This window comes from Platichthys flesus, chromosome 9, assembly GCF_949316205.1.
Source record: "Platichthys flesus chromosome 9, fPlaFle2.1, whole genome shotgun sequence".
NCBI classification, from domain to species: Eukaryota; Metazoa; Chordata; class Actinopteri; order Pleuronectiformes; family Pleuronectidae; genus Platichthys; species Platichthys flesus.
This window is the reverse complement of record NC_084953.1, coordinates 3719778-3735593: the sequence shown is the minus strand read 5'-3', so window position 1 is coordinate 3735593 and position 15816 is coordinate 3719778. Positions and strand designations below refer to the sequence as shown.

At 39.5% G+C, this 15816-nt stretch overlaps 1 protein-coding gene across 2 annotated transcripts; it reads right to left on the bottom strand.

Annotated features, from left to right (window-relative positions):
• Nucleotides 1-2075: 2075 nt before the first annotated feature.
• ttc14 (tetratricopeptide repeat domain 14) lies at nucleotides 2076-12385 on the bottom strand. 2 transcript variants are annotated; one of them, XM_062395368.1, is made up of 12 exons: nucleotides 11742-12385; nucleotides 9943-10073; nucleotides 9386-9585; nucleotides 8276-8360; nucleotides 7610-7739; nucleotides 7026-7181; nucleotides 6703-6774; nucleotides 6472-6591; nucleotides 6202-6324; nucleotides 5580-5697; nucleotides 4246-4352; nucleotides 2076-4026 (listed from the first exon to the last, which is right to left on the bottom strand). In XM_062395368.1, exons 1-12 carry the CDS (start codon nucleotides 11873-11875, stop codon nucleotides 3075-3077), a joined length of 2328 nt encoding a protein of 775 aa, XP_062251352.1. In that variant the 5' UTR covers nucleotides 11876-12385; the 3' UTR covers nucleotides 2076-3074. The 2 variants fall into 2 exon arrangements, with proteins under 2 accessions (XP_062251352.1, XP_062251351.1); XM_062395367.1 differs by having other exon boundaries at nucleotides 9943-10076; nucleotides 11742-12383.
• Nucleotides 12386-15816: the final 3431 nt, after the last annotated feature.

Below are 15816 nucleotides of genomic sequence, written 5' to 3'. Positions count from 1 at the left end.
TTGAACACTTGCTAAAATACTTGCATTACCACTGCTGTGCTTCTATCGTGGTCACATCTGGAGCAGTGGCCGACCCACTAATATACAACAACGGGCAAAAATCCTCCATGTAACATCTGCTTTTTGTGCAAATATTCTCTGCAGGTTTGTTAATATACTCGTAACCATTAAACTACAAACATGAAACTATGAACCACTGGCATTAACTTGTGTATATTAAAGGAAATTCCAATCTGAGAGTTGAGCATCTAAGGTGGACAAACATCTGCAAGAATAAGAAGTGAGCATTTTAAGTATGAAGATTTCTTTGTATATTTTTTAGATCAAGACTCTTTTTGAAAACTTAAAAATGTGTCTTTGTTCAGGTACCAGGAAGAATTAAACCCAGACTTTCTCTTGTAATGGACATTAAAAATGTACTTTATGCAGTTCAAACATTAATCTACAGGTTTTCAAATCCAAAAATGTAATATTTTACTAGACAAGGTGTGAAAGCTGTAGATAATACATGTATTCACGGATGAAAAAATTAAAATCTAATGAAAATGTGTTACAAAAATCGGACTGCAATTCACTCGGATGACTAATGGCTCCAGAATAATCCCTGTGCTCAGTGATGCATCTTGCTGAGGACCAAAAAAATTATTCTTTAAAGGTCTAATGATGACCCAGACCCTGAAGTCAGAATTTATTCAGATTAAGATGTAAGGCTTCTGAGACAGAGGACAGGATCAGGAGTGTGTGTGTGTGTGTGTGTGTCTGTGTGTGGACAGTATGAGATGAAGAGGCTTTTTCCCTGCCTGTATATTAGTGGTTAATCTGCCCTAACAAGATAGACTGGAACATGATCTGCTGCGTCACTGATGATGGGACCAGTAATGATTGAGGAGGAAAGTGAAAGGTTGTGAGCTAAGCCTAAAGTATAAGCTACTTTAACAGGGAGAAGCGCACGGCTGGTCGCACTGCCACTGGTGTGTGTGTGTGTGTGTGTGTGTGTGTCCAGTTATTAAATCAAACGTGTGACACCAAGTAGCTTAAAGCACCAATAAGCCACCAGGCCACGTTTGGTTTAATTTGCTAAATTGAAGGATGAGACACAAACAGATGTGTTGGACCTTGTGGACGATGTTTCCTCAGAATGACGGACAATAAAGAATCATATTAAAAAGTGAAAAAACTGAAAGATGCATCGTTTCTTAACGTTTAGCAAAGAAACAGGATGTTAATGTAGAAAAGCTGAAGGTTGCGTTTAAAGCAAATGAGAAAGATTCATGTCAAGATTTGATATTGGATAAGAAAGTTAATGCATCATAACATGTGGATGTATAATATTCACCTGATACTGATATGACATGTTAGCATATTCATAGTTGCTCTTCTGCACAATTAAAGTAGGGCTGAGTAAAATTGAAATTACTTGGGTTTTACAGGTTTTTAGGTCTAAAGTCTGGGGGTTTAATTGATTCATCTTTTGAGTAAATTAATGTACAGCATTTTAAATAAATCTAATGAGAAAGTTAGTTTCAATACTCTGGAGACCATGAATCTTGGTATACAAGTTCATGGTGCTGATGCTGTTCTGTGATCAGCACGTTTATTACAGGAGTCGTTTTAAACTCTACTTTAATCTGGAGAGACCTCTTCATTCGCCTCGAAACAAACTTCAGTTGATTAATGTTGGATAGAATTTGCTGACCTTGTTTAGAGAAGCTTGCCCATCACTAAGAAAAACCCTGAAGCCTCTTGTCTGGTTACATTCAGCTGGAAAACAAGTGTTTTATTAAGTACTTGCGTCGATAATTGTAAAATAGTGGAAATGCTTCAGAGAAATGATAATTTTGCAAACATCTGGCCTTCGATCTTTTGCAAATGGGCTGTGAGAAATGTTTCTTTCTTCAATATGGTGCTTTTAAAAATTTGGTAATTTGACAACAAAAAAATATTATAGGGCTGTGTCAGAGAAACTCTATCATGTGCATCTCCTCACAAAGCAAAGGTTGTAGAAAACTGTCAATGATCAACCTCATGTAAAACATTATTTCATTCAAACACAAAGACTCAAGGATCACAACATGTATTGTTGACATTGTAAACGATTTATTCATCGAGTTCGTTTCACGACAGGAGAAAACTTGTTGGCACACAGCTGGAACATCAGTATTGTATAAAGCTGAAAAAAGAACAGTGGAACTAACAGTCAAGTTGTCTGGGAAGATATTCAACAAGCCACAGAAAGATTAGACAAACGGACACAAGGCAGAATCTTCTTAAAGGTTATTTATATCTGAGGTTATGATCATTAATATCACAGCCAAGAATTATTCTCCATTTAAAAACATGGAGAAATGATGACCGTGAAAACTAGGTGACCCTCCCACCGAGTGTTGGGATCTGATCAAAACTAAATTTAGCTCAAAGACGGTTTCTATAGTTTTAGGTAAGTTTGTGTTAGTTACTTTTTTAGCAAGTTTGGTTTGAACTGTTCTCAGTTTTTGGTCAACTGAGAACATGAGTGCTGGTGAGAGAGCGACATCTAGTGGCAGTAAATGTCATATACAGTATACATATATATATAACCTTTAAGAGAAAAGTCTCAATTTGAGATAAACAAAGAACACCACATGTTAAAGCCTGTAGCAGCTGATGTGACACATACAGGACAACTAATGCAGTAGCTTGTAAAGTGGGAAACTACCACAGCTCATGTATGATATTGACTAAATAGTCTTTGATACTTAAATCATATTTGGTCACTTTATCTTTAAATATGATATCTCAAGTAGAAATGAATGAATTTTCACTAATGACCAGCGTTCACAATAGTAATATGAAGTTTTCACATTTTTTTCTCCAATTATTTATTAATTATTAATCTTTTCAGATGAACATGTTTTATGACAACTATTATCCAGCAAAAATTACAGCTCACTACAGGCCTTAAATCCCCCAGAAAGAATTTCACGTTTCAAATCAAAATCCCTCCTTTTGCCACATCGACAGTTTCTCAGTTGAATTAATGGCACAAACTTCCATTTCTTTTTTTTAACACTTGTTTCTGGGCTTTTGTTTTGAAGTTATTTTTTGGGCCCGACTCCTTTATCCTTCTGGAACTTCGCGATCTGGCTGAAGATATCGAGGAGGTTAGAGGGAAGGGCTTTCTTCGAGCTCTCCCCGGACACACCTCTCTGTTCCTTCTGATTTCCAGCACTTTTACCCAATCCTCCCTCCGCCCCCCCCTGTCTAGGTTCCTTCTCTCTTTTCACTTCTTCTACCTCGCTCACGTCCTCCCTCCCTCTGTTGTCATACCTACTGCCATCGATGGAGTTCCTCTTTGACTTGTTCTCCAGGAGTTTGGAAGCAGAACCAGAGAAACTAGATTTCCGTGAATACTCTGAGTCCACTGATGAGCACGATACTTTACGCTTCCTGCTCTCATCCAAGCTATTCCTCCTCTTGGAGTCACTGTTTCTCCCTTTATCCTCCTTCTCTTTTTCCCTGTGTTCATCACTCTTTTCGCTACTTCTGCTCTGTCTATCCTTTCTTTCTGGGGTTCTGCTTTTCCTTCTCCCCGTCCTGCTCTCCTTGCTCTCCCTTCTCTTGGTTTCTCTACGTGAGGAGTCCGACTCTTCGTTATCTGAGGCTGCCGACAAAGAATAAAGCTGAGAGATCCGTCTTTCTTCACCGATCTTCTCCTCTACCTCCTCCTCATCATCCCCCTCTCCAAACCCTGGGCCTCCCTTCTTGTTGAGAAAGGTGGCGGAGGTGTTTGGAGGTGCGGGAAACCACTCCACCTCATCCTCATCCTTCCCCCCATTTCTCTCACTCTTACCCTCCTCACTCCCCCGGCTCCCCCTTGAGGAGATCCTACGGTGGCGTTTACTTCCACGCTCAGACCTCCTACGCTTCTTTTTCTTTTTTTTGGACCTCCTACGGGAGGAGGAGGAAGATGAGGAAGCAGAGGAGTTCCTGGAGGAAGCTGAGGACGCTGACAAGGAAGATGATGACCTCTTCCGCTTTTTCTTCATTCTGAGGGAAATATAAATCCACTGATATTCTCATCCTGATCATCGGGCTGCATTTAATATTACTTACATTATTGAATGGCCTTACCAGCATTTGAAACTACAAAATAAGTTTTAAAAAACATGTTATTAATGCTTCAGAATGACATGACATTAAAACTAGGGACCCGGTACGTGGTGACTGATCGTTCCCGTACCTTTTAAAAGATAAGAACCAACTCACCTCTTCTCTTCTTTTAAGATCTTACGCAATTTCTCGGCGCTGGTCTTGCCGCTCTTATCTTTCACCTGCTCCTTAGCCAGAGCTTCTTCTTGCAGGCGAATCGATTTCTTCACGTCGCCGAGCAAGGCAAGGCATCACAAAGGCACGCAAAATCCCAGAGACATATTAAATCAAACACAAACACAGACACACAAACACCATGACCCAGAAGCATGCCCCCGAGGCCCCAAAGAAACGGCATTCGGTCAGTCATTCATTCATTTATTTATTTTGTTATGTAGGTCAGAATAAGAAAGTGGAGAGGAAAAGGAAAATCAAAAGTTTAAGGACAGAAGAGTGTCGCAATTAAAAAACACGGGAGACAGAATGACGGAGGAATGCACACGTATTTACCAGAGGAAAAGTGATTCGATTCCAGGAGTAAGGAAGTTAGCGAACAGGTGGTTGGATGGATGGACAGAGGGCAGAGAAAATAAACAGCATTTTTTCCCCATTGAGAGAGAGGAAGAGAGAGAGAGAGAGAGAGAGGGGAGAGAGAGACGGTTTCAACGTTACCGTGTTGGACCAGAGACATGGCAGCACGCCCAGTGTCCAGAAGAGAAGTCGTTGTCATTGTGCAGTTATTGATTTATTCACCCCCCACACGAGACAGGTGACAAGGCCGTGGCAGTCGAAGGGTCAAAGGGCAGAGTTCCGTGGTTGCACACGCACACACACACACCAAAACACTTCATCAGTATTACAAACAGCAGCAAGTACATCAGTGTGATGAGAGCTAACGTAAAAGACAGAAAAAACATCTGAAAAAAACGTATCTGACATTGTAAATGCAGTCGGACATGATTCAGCACCATGGACAGCTCTCTCATGAGATCCTTTCATTGAAAGTCTGGGCTTATACAGACGGTTTACATTTCCCGAATCCATACTTCTAAAACAGACAGTATACATACAGAATATTTCCTTTGATATAGAAAATGGACGAGCTGCTACTAACCAGCAAAATGTTTAAATGAGTGCAGGTAGTGGCTCAATAACTGGAATAGGAAAACATACTTCTATATATTTCTGTCCCCTTTCTTTAATGACATTTTGATTTCAACCACATTCAACTTTTATTTAGATATTTTGCTTCTTGTAAAAAATGTTTTGTTTATTTGCTTCATCAACTACTTCATTTGTTTTCTGACATCATCTGTTTTACTGTATTTGAATATAAGAGCATCAAGCTCTGATATGCCCACTGTTGTTTGCATGTGGTATGCGATGTACTTCGTGCATACCTGCAAACTTCCCCTTAAAACCCCCGGGTCAAGTAGGGTGGTCCCACTCACCTGTATCGCGTCTGTGATCTTGTGCAGGGCCTGTTGTGCCTCAGGGTTCGAGTCATCCAGAGACAACGCTCTCCTGTACAATCCCTCCGCTGTCACTAGTTTCTCTTGTTCTTCAAGCCTACACACACACACACACAAACACACACACACACACACACACACACACACACACACACACACACACACGAGAACTATTATTAACTAGCTACATTTACAGTAACAAATAATTAACAAACTTCCTGGAGCCACTCCTGTCTCTACCTTGTCCTATTCTTTAGTCTGTAACAAATCACAGCGGTTGATGCTGACTCATCTGTTCCTGAACCGATTTCTGTCACATTGTGTGACTTCAATTCGGTTTTCCATGAGAGTCTGGTAATCACCAAACTCTTTAGGTTTTCAGCCGTCTTCTAAATATGAATTTAACTGTAAGTGCAAGAAAGTGGAAACACTGAGGCTCATGTGCAGATGAGGAAAGAGCTTTAATTAAGCTGGGGTAATGCCCAGACATGTTTTGTTTATCAAAAACTATATTGAGTAACTGTATCTTAAACCATTATTGACTTCTGATGTCACCACTCTGAACTGTTAACAGAGTCAATACACAGAATAAAGTGCTTACTGTTTTCCTCTCTCCACCAGCGTCTGGCAGAGGTACTTCCTGGCGTTGCGGTGATCTGGACAGTTTTCCAGAGCCTTCTCGAAATCTGTTATCGCCTTCATGATGCCGCCTTTGTTAGCGTACCTGAGGAAACAATTTATTTTACAAATGTAAACTTGTTTTTTTTTTACATTTCATCAAAATAAAAACAGATAAAGTAGAAATGACAAAGACCCTGGTAAATATAAGAATCTGTAAAATATCCTGTATTAAAATGAGGATTCAACTCACAGAGCTCCCCGTGCCACCAGTGCTTCTACATTGTTAGTGTCGATCTCCAAGGCTTTGTTATATTCATTCATAGATTCCACATGACGGCCATGTTTGAAGAGGTCCACACCTGCACGTACACTGAAAAGAAAGAAAAATAAAGGTTACTTTCACATTAAGAAGCAGCCGGAGGGAGAAGAGAGAGAAATCCATGTGTGAGCTGGAGTCAAAATTGATAAAGTTAAGCGTTACCACTTCAAGGCCCAGGATGCAGACTGTTTCTTCCTGATGGCAGTGGCAAAATCTTCTGCCTGGAAAAGTTTACTGTGGAGAAAAGAGACACAGGTAAGAACTCTGAAGACTTTCACATCAGTCCTCTCAAGGTTTTACAGAGAGAACCTGAGGGACAGATGATCTTTATTAGCCCTTTAGTGGAAAATATTCAAAAATGCATCAATTTCACTGTTTTTAGTTTTCCAGGTTCTGAAGCACATTGGGAATCTTTCATAGTTAAACTGACAGTTAACAACAATTCAATCACTGATGTTGAGCAGCTCATTCCCCCATATGTTTACCTCTGTAGTCCCCTCATCATTGATGGCGGGTGGGTGTCGCTGATTCGAACCTTGTCCAGCAGGTACTCCACTACAGAGGGGTTGTGGTACCCATGGCAGCGCCTCAGAATAAACTCATACGTCTCACTGGAGTCACTGGCTGCACGGAGGCTGCGACTGAAAGAGAAGATTCAGAGTGAACCAACGTGGAAGAGTCCTGTGCTAGATCGGGAAAAACTGAGGATCTATGCAGAAAAACATGATGGTTGTTCAAGTCGTAGTAAGCTTGATAGGATTGTTTATTTTCCGTTTAAGTCACAAAAATCACATCAAGCTGTAAACAAATAATGTAAAGAGTGTTAGCCGAAAATAAAACCGTTCTATTTACAATTTAAAGAAGTGAGAATGAAGTGAAGAACAGGCTGAAGCTATTTAATCTGTTGTATTTTTCCATTTTCTTTGCTCATGTGCCATTGTTTTAACCTTGTTCTTTTCTGTCTGGTTATGTTTCTTCCTTGTTAAAACGTTGTTAAAGGTTGTTGGTTTCATTTTGTGTTAGTTTGCCACTGTCTCTTCAGTGTTGTATAATCATGTTGTTGTGTTACCTGTAGTGGACGGGCAGCTCCTCTCGGGTGATGACCCCCAGCTTGACGTGCCCCAAGCTGGGCAACAGAGATGCCTGTTGGAGGGAGACGGTGACTTTCTCCTGGTAGCGGTCAATGTCCTTCACCCCGGCTGAGGAAGAACAAAGCACAGAGCTTAGGAGGACATTTGTTTATACTTATTTTGTCCTCAATAAAGATTGAGAAAAACATGAAATAATCACAGACAAAACAAAACTATGTGGTTCTACATGATAAATGACAAATACATGTTATAAAAAAGTACTAATCCTGTTATAAAAACAAACCAGTTTGAGTCATAAGTCTTTATTGCAGCCTATACTGGTGTTTATGGTTTATTTTTCTGGGTGTTAATATACAACGCCACAAGAGGGCAGTAACACACTGATGACGGGTAATATCCCACCATGCTGTTTTAAATAGACACTTGTGTGTTGACTCAGTGTGAAATAAGAACCACGGCCTGCAACTAAACACCAGCAAGAGGCAAACCAGGAAGAAATTACAAAAGGTACACGTGGCTATGGCTATCAGTAATGGGCCAGTTAGCCACAAATGTCACTATAAGGATCAGAGCCTTTTCATAACTTTAGGGAACACATGCAAACTTTATCTAACTAAACTGACGAAGCGAAACGAGACACCAACCTCTGATGAAGTCACCGATCTGGTAGTAGGACAGAGGATCATCGTGGTTGCCGGTGGAGGGAATTTCTCTGATGTGACACAGAGCCTGAAGGTGAAGAGGAAATCACGTTTTCAATAGTTCAGAATCCAGAAAGCTCAGGGGAGCAGGAGGAATCAGAGCATTTACCCAAGGCACTAAATACCTGAGAAGCTCAAAGTGAAACGGTTCTAGGGGGAAACTGCATTGGGTTTTCATCCCAATTTAGAAAAACTCATGGATGTGATGGTTTTATAAATTATCAGTCAAAGGCTTGGACACACCTTCTCATTCAATGGCTAATTTTTTTAAACAAAAACAAGTGTTAAACAAACCAGAATATGTTTTATATTTTAGATTCTTCAAAGTAGCCACCTTGTGTTTTGAGAATTGCTTTGCACACACTTTGCATTCTTTCAACCAGCTTCATGAAGTAGTCACCTGGAATGGTTTCAATTAACAGGTGTGCCTTGTCAACAGTTAACTTGAGGAATTTCTTGCCTTCTCAGTTGTGTTGTGCAGAGGCAGGGTTGGTGCACAGTTCTATACAGCGAGTAGACCTATGCAACTACAGTTCTAATCCATATTATGGTTAAAAAAACACACTGTGGAATAGTGATGGCCGTCACTCAGGCCCAGTTCAGACCTGATATCAGCTTCCATCTCTGGTGATCTCAGGTGTGAATGCATTTGAGATTCTCATCGCTCAGGATGTGAATACCAGGAACCATCAGAAACCCAGAGAACCACACAGTTGGTTCTGGCAAGCATTATTTATTACCTTCACCGAGCTGCTTACTTTTCCAAGGCTGTCTATCAGTCTGTCACCAGGATCACCTCAGAACTACTCATCTAATTCTATTGAAACTTGGTGGCAGGGAGGAGTTTGAAACCAAGATTCTTTGGAACAGATCTTTTGTCCATTACTCAAGAATGAATTGTTTGGGGGGCGGATCCGGATAAACTAATAGATCCAGTTTTCTCTTTCTTTAATTTAATGATATGAGGCATCACCCGAAGTGTAAGTAGGTCATTTTAAGTGTGTGAGAAGACTTATGAGTCATTTAGACTGTTAGTTTAGCATTCTGACTCACCGACAACTCCAGGTCTTCTATGTCTCTCTTCAGTCCTCCTGCCATGCACAGCAGAGTGAGAAAGAAGCCGTAATCTCTTATGTTGTTGATCCTGCCCACCACGATGTCTCCCTTTTCCAAATCTCTGTACAGCGTGGATCTTCTCTCCTCGTATGACACCTCCATGAATAACTCCAGTGGTGGCATGATGGCATAGGGCTCTGAGAAGAGCACAGGGAGAAAATACAAATCAAACACGCAGGAAATGAGAAACTAGTGATATGATCAGTGTTTGAACAACACAAGACATTTGAAGACATGATTTTGAGCTCTTAAAACATACAACAGGTATTTTTCATAATTTTCTGACTTCTATTATAGACAAAACAAACAAGCTAGATTGATAATGAAATAATTTGTTGGTTTAAGCCCTGATGGGCAACACAAACCAGTATTGAACAGTACAGGTGAACAAAGAGAGCAGGATAAGACTGAGCATTCGTTTCAACATGGCATTCTAAAGATCTGACACATTGGTGTAGATGTGGCCTGAGACGTGAGGTGGAACCAGCACCGACCTGTAGCTTCCTCCTCCTGCTCCTCGTGCTCCTCTTCCTGAGGAGTGGTGGTCTTCCATGATGGACAGAACAGGATGTCAGCCTTTCTGGCAATGAACTGCTCCACAAGGGGGTTGCCCTGCTCCTCTCCCCTGCTGCACAGAAAGCAGAAACATTCATAATTGGCTCCTTGAAATTATTACTTGACAAACTAATCATTGTCTAATTCATTCCAGAACAGTGAACATTATTGTAAAAGCTTTAATATACAACACTGAGTTACTGCAGACTGTCTGGAATGATGTCATTGGAGAAATAAATGTTTGGTTAGAGACCTCAAAATTCACACAATATTAATTTTAGAGTTGCACAAAACCTTCAGAGAGCAGAAACAACAAATAATGAAAATGACCTCAAAATAAGACTGGAGCTGAAATGATCAATGGATTGTTCAAGAAAAAAAAAGTACTCCGAAGGATTTTGATTATAGATTGATTTCATTTCAGACAGTCGTTTAATTTCAAAGTAAATATTATTCATATTCATTAGTTCAAGCTTCTCAAATGTGGTGATTTCCTGAAAGTGATATAATGTTTAAGCCTTGGTTTCCTGATTGGGAAAAAACTCGTACTCTGAGGTCTGAGGAGATTTAAACTTAAGCTTCAGCAAACTGTAACAGACACGTTCTCTACTTTCAGGCATTTTATAGATCAAACTATTACTATATGAATCAAGAAACTAAGTACAAAGTACTTTAAAAATGCTATCTGCCGGTCTTACTATGTTTGTAAAACCACAAATAATGCTCAAATCAATATTGTTTTTATTGTAAAACCAGTCAAAGAATGAAAATTTGATGGAAAATCAGCAGCTATACACGTCTATACACAGTATATAGTTAATAGGGTGATATACATGATAAGGAAAAACGTTGTTTAATCTAGATAAATGTGCACAGGAATCGTTTCTGACCAACCGCAGATATAAAGACGCAGAATACCTCCACAAGTTTAACATGAAATTGATAATACATGAGTCTGAAGGGATCTTCAAGATACTCCTGGAACTTCTGGGAGCTCTGGATGACTTCTGTGCAGCCAAGAGTCACAACTTTCTGACTAACTTTCAAATGAAAACACTAAAGGTGCGGCAGAAAGTCAAGCTTGACCAAACATTACAACAATAGAAACTAGGATCAGGTTAAATGTTGGAATGTGCTTAAGCTTTGACTTAAAAAGGAACTTGCTGAGTTATTCCAGAGCCTCGGGGTTTGTATTTTTAAAGCTCTGTACCCTTCAGTCTTTAGCCAAGAACCTGTCAGAGGATCTCAAAGTGTGATAGGGTTGAATGGGGACAAAACAGCTCTGATATACTGGTGTGTGACATCCCCATGTTCCCATGAAAGTAATTTAAACAAGCTTTAAATCAATCGTATTGAGAGCCTGTGTCAAGAGGCTGCAGCCGGGGTGATGTGTCCAACCCAGTTCACTGTGGTTACAAACCTGGCAGCTGAGCTCTGACTCAACCGGTCACATCATGGACTGTGGTTTGATAAGGAAGCTGCTGAGTTGATCCAGGGCCTCGGGCTTGTTATTGCAAAAATCACTGAACCCTCTCGTGTGAGATCTCAAAGTGTGGGCGGGGTCTAAACCCCTGTAACACACTGATGGATGGTTTCCTTTTGATTTCAATCCAGATACATGTGCACAGGGGTCGTTTCTGGGTGAACGCACGTGTGCACGTGCAGGAAACATCCACGAACTCCTTTAAAGACGCATCTTCTCCCTGTTCATCGGACAACTGGGACGTGTGGGACTCACCTTTCACTCGTGACTTTGCACAGGTCGGGCGCCACCGCCTGGAAGTCCGGGTTCTCCGTCTGCTCGCACTTAAGCTTGTTGAACAGGGACTCGCCGTGGAACACGAGACACTGTCTCAACAGGTCTCTGTCCATCCTCAGCGCGGACTGGAGCGTGCAGGACGAAGCGAGCTAGCTAACGTGGCGCATGTCCTGCGCTGGAGGGGGGGGGGGTGTACTGTCGAATCACCACTCGCAGCACACACACGCGCGTGTACACAGTGGTCGGTTGTAGTGTTGTTAATGTCCCGCGCGGAGACGTAGTTTTTATTTCCACTGTTAAACTACAGCGGGGGCTCGGTGCTGCTCGGCTAACTGGCTAACACGATAAACCGTGGAAGACAAGTGTCGCGCCAACGCGGAAGAGGATTGTTTACTAGTTTGTTGTCTGCGTGAAAACTCACATCGCCGCACTGATGTCACGATTCGCAAAACAATCTTCCAACGTCCCGAGAGACAAATCACAACTATAGATTCACTGGCACCATCTTGAGCAGTGCAGCAGCAAGCTAACAGGAAGAGACGAACTGAGCATGCGCATGGCGTGTCACACTGCAGCCGTCCGGAGGAAACAACCCCACGTAGGAACCTTAGTCACCAGGATTTGATTTGTTACCTGTGTGCTCGTTTTCCTTTTGAGCTCAAATGTTTGTCTATATCATAAATAAATCTAAAATAACCAATGAATCAATATTGTTTAATGTTTGTAAAAAAAGGAAGAGCCATCATGAAGAAGGTCTATCTATCTATCTATCTATCTATCTATCTATCTATCTATCTATCTATCTATCTATCTATCTATCTATCTATCTATCTATGTCTGTCTGTTTGTCTAACTATATCTGTATATATTGTTTTTTTTTAATATTGTTATATTGTTCGATATTGTTGTTTTTAATTTGTTGTTTGTAAAGTGCACCAACCACACCAAGGCAATTTCCTGTATGTGCAAATATACATGGCAATAAAAATAATTCTGATCTAGAATTCTATCTATCTATCTATCTATCTATCTATCTATCTATCTATCTATCTATCTATCTATCTATCGTCTGAGAATGTTAGTTCTTATCAAACGTTTTGTCCTTTTATCATAATGTTGTTTTTTTTTAAGATGGTGATACCGATTTTGGAATACACTATAACTAAGAGGATCTTTTCTATTGAACATACAACTGTTCATGATATTAAAGCTATTCTTTTGGAACGAATGTTTAGTAATAAACACTATTCATGTTTGGTGTTGCATGTCTCCTCCAGGTATAATATCCACATGATTTAAGGTTTACTTAGAGTTATCAAACACGTCCGGTGGGGAGATTTAATATTTTATATGGAAGTAGCAGAAGTAAATTTGCAAGAAAACAATAATAAACACCCCATGTGATCCAGATTTACCCCACAGTCTTGCAGTCTTGTGCAACGTTTCTTCTTTTTTTGTGGTGTGGCAAAAATAAGATCCTGTGTAGGGTTGATCTCTGAGAATGTAATTGGAGAGGATTGTGGTGTTTATAAATGAAGAACCTGTCAGACAACAATGATAACAGAGTCCTGATTCATCAAAAACACAAAAAAAGCCACAACCTTAACCCTTTTCACTGGAGAAAACACTTCATGATGAAAACAAGGTTTCCACAGGATCAAATCAATAGTTTCATGTTCGGGTAATGTTTGACATCATGTTGTCTTATGTGTTCAAGTTCCCCTCATGTATCCTTTTCATCTCTGTAAAAATCAAATGCATAATGACCTGAAACACTCACCAATTGATGATTACCTAGTTTTTCAGGTTAGCTGAAGGAGGAGCAAAGCACAACTTAAGTACACTAGTAATTAAAGACAAACTACCACTCTGTTCTTGTAGTAGTGAGGAGTAACACGACCCATCATGGAGAGAACAATACTCTATTGCATATTTTTGCTTGGATATTTTCATGCCTCCTGTCCCCAAGGTCAGAATTCATTTCAATTATTGTCTGCATTTTATGATACGTATTTTAGGAGAGTAAACAGTAGAGTACTTGAAGATCAGCTCAGTGGTGATAGGTAATTCATGTGTGTTATTCTGCGATATCTATTTTGAACATTTTTGTCATATGTTTTTTCCTGCTGTTGGTATTTCCTTCAGAAACTTACTATTGTTATCTGATGAAATAAATATCAGATAACACAAGTCAGATAAGACAACAATAATTAAACCAAAAAATGTGTTATTTTGTTGCAACACGTTATAACACAGGATTAATTAAGACTAATCATGAGAATAATTACAGATGAGGCTGTTGGACGGTTTCAACAGATGAATCAAGTAATTACTTGATTAAATGGAATAAAATGGAAACAATTCATTGGGCTTACTTCATTTCCAAGATGACATTTATTACTTGAAGGGCTCTTTGTCAAGGACTTAGAATAATCATTAACAAGTACACAACTGTAAATCCTGGCCGGTTGACTCAGGTTCCACTCTTTCACTTTTAGTGGATTTTGTTTTTTATTTGCAGCACTTTAAGACACTGTTTACACGTCTTACATCTGATTGTTATTAATACTAAAAAATATCAAATTTGAATTTTCCTAGTAAAAGAGACTCTTCATCTCAATGGGACTAACTAAAGGTTAAATCAAGGCAAATAAAATACAGACCAACAGACTTTGACTAAAGGCCATTTCAAATTTCATGACATCCTTTCAAGGCAACATTAAATTATTGAAGAGTTGTATCAAAGCAACACTGGGTTGGAGCTTTTTCTCTTGGGTTAAGTCTGGTGTCAGATGGTAGTGATGAAAATGCTGCTTACAGCTGGTTTTCCAGGCTTGGGTCAGCAAATCTTTGGTAAAATTGATTCTGAACTGGTTCACAGCAGTGGCTTGTTAGACATGGTGTTTATAGAACTCGATCAGAACAAGGTTGTTATGTTTACTTGAGCTTGACATCGCTTTGAAGCTCAGTGATTTGGTTTTACAGAAATATAGTCTGTGTTCTGCTTTAAATAGGTTTAGTTCCTTTTGTTCACTTTGTTTGAGCAGCAGCGTTTTATTTCTTTGTATAAAACTTGGTAGAAACTGCTGCTGCAATTGCCACCGAATAATAAAAAGCTGCATTTTTTGAAACACAACTTAAATCTGATAAGTCGTCAGGGATTGATAACTTTCCCACTCGGTTGTAATTAAGCAGCTTGTTCAGGGGAGACAGAGGATATGTGTCATGCTCAAGTCATCTTTGATTTTCTTCTATTCAGGATTCCTTAACTTTTTTTCTATCTCTTTCATAACGTTTCTTACAAAATCAAGACCGGACCACAACTGCTAATCCAACAAGTGTAGTAACAACCACTACAGCTCCAAACATGGCAACTACAACCACAACCACTCCGTCCACAGGTAACTGATTTAAAATTGTCATGAATTCATACTGTTTATTATCCAAGTGTGATGACTGTAAAACAGAACTTTGGAAGGATTATAATTCAACCAGAGATAAATTACGATCTACAACATCATATGGTGTTTATGTATTTTTCATTCATTCATTTGTTAATAGTTGACAAAAGCACCACAATGTTAAATAAAAAAACATACTTTTGGGCAATATCCCAGAAAGTAAGGTTTCCTGATGTTATGTGATTGGTCTTTGCTTAGGAAAATTAATAGGTTTACCCTAAATGTTTACCCTTCAAGTGTCAAACTCAAATTATGCTTCGTTAACAGCTTAAAAACAGACAATGTATCCATAAAACACAACTGTGGTATTGTTGTTGAATATTTAACAATACAATCATTTTCATCTGCATTTATATAATTTGTTTAAGAGTTTTTAAACACACTGCAATTTACAAGAGCTTCTTTAATATGTGGTCAAACACCTTTAGTGATGATTTTCCTGTTTTACTCTTAAAATCAGTGACCACAATTACTCTATTCACAAGGAGTCTTTTCATATAGAATCAGTATTTATTTATTCATCGTTGTTTAAATCAATTTCCAAATGTTGTCAATCCCTTCAGGCCCTGCAGCAGTAATATATCTACAAATGA

Coding starts and splice junctions, on each gene's coding strand:
- ttc14 (XM_062395367.1), bottom strand. CDS start 11,875: ATGGACAGAGACCTGTTGAGACAGTGTCTCGTGTTCCACGGCGAGTCC. Junction 7,182..7,609: donor GAGCTGCCCGTCCACTACAG/GTAACACAACAA, acceptor CTTCTCTTTCAG/TCGCAGCCTCCGTGCAGCCA. Junction 6,592..6,702: donor GCATCCTGGGCCTTGAAGTG/GTAACGCTTAAC, acceptor CTTTCTTTTCAG/TGTACGTGCAGGTGTGGACC.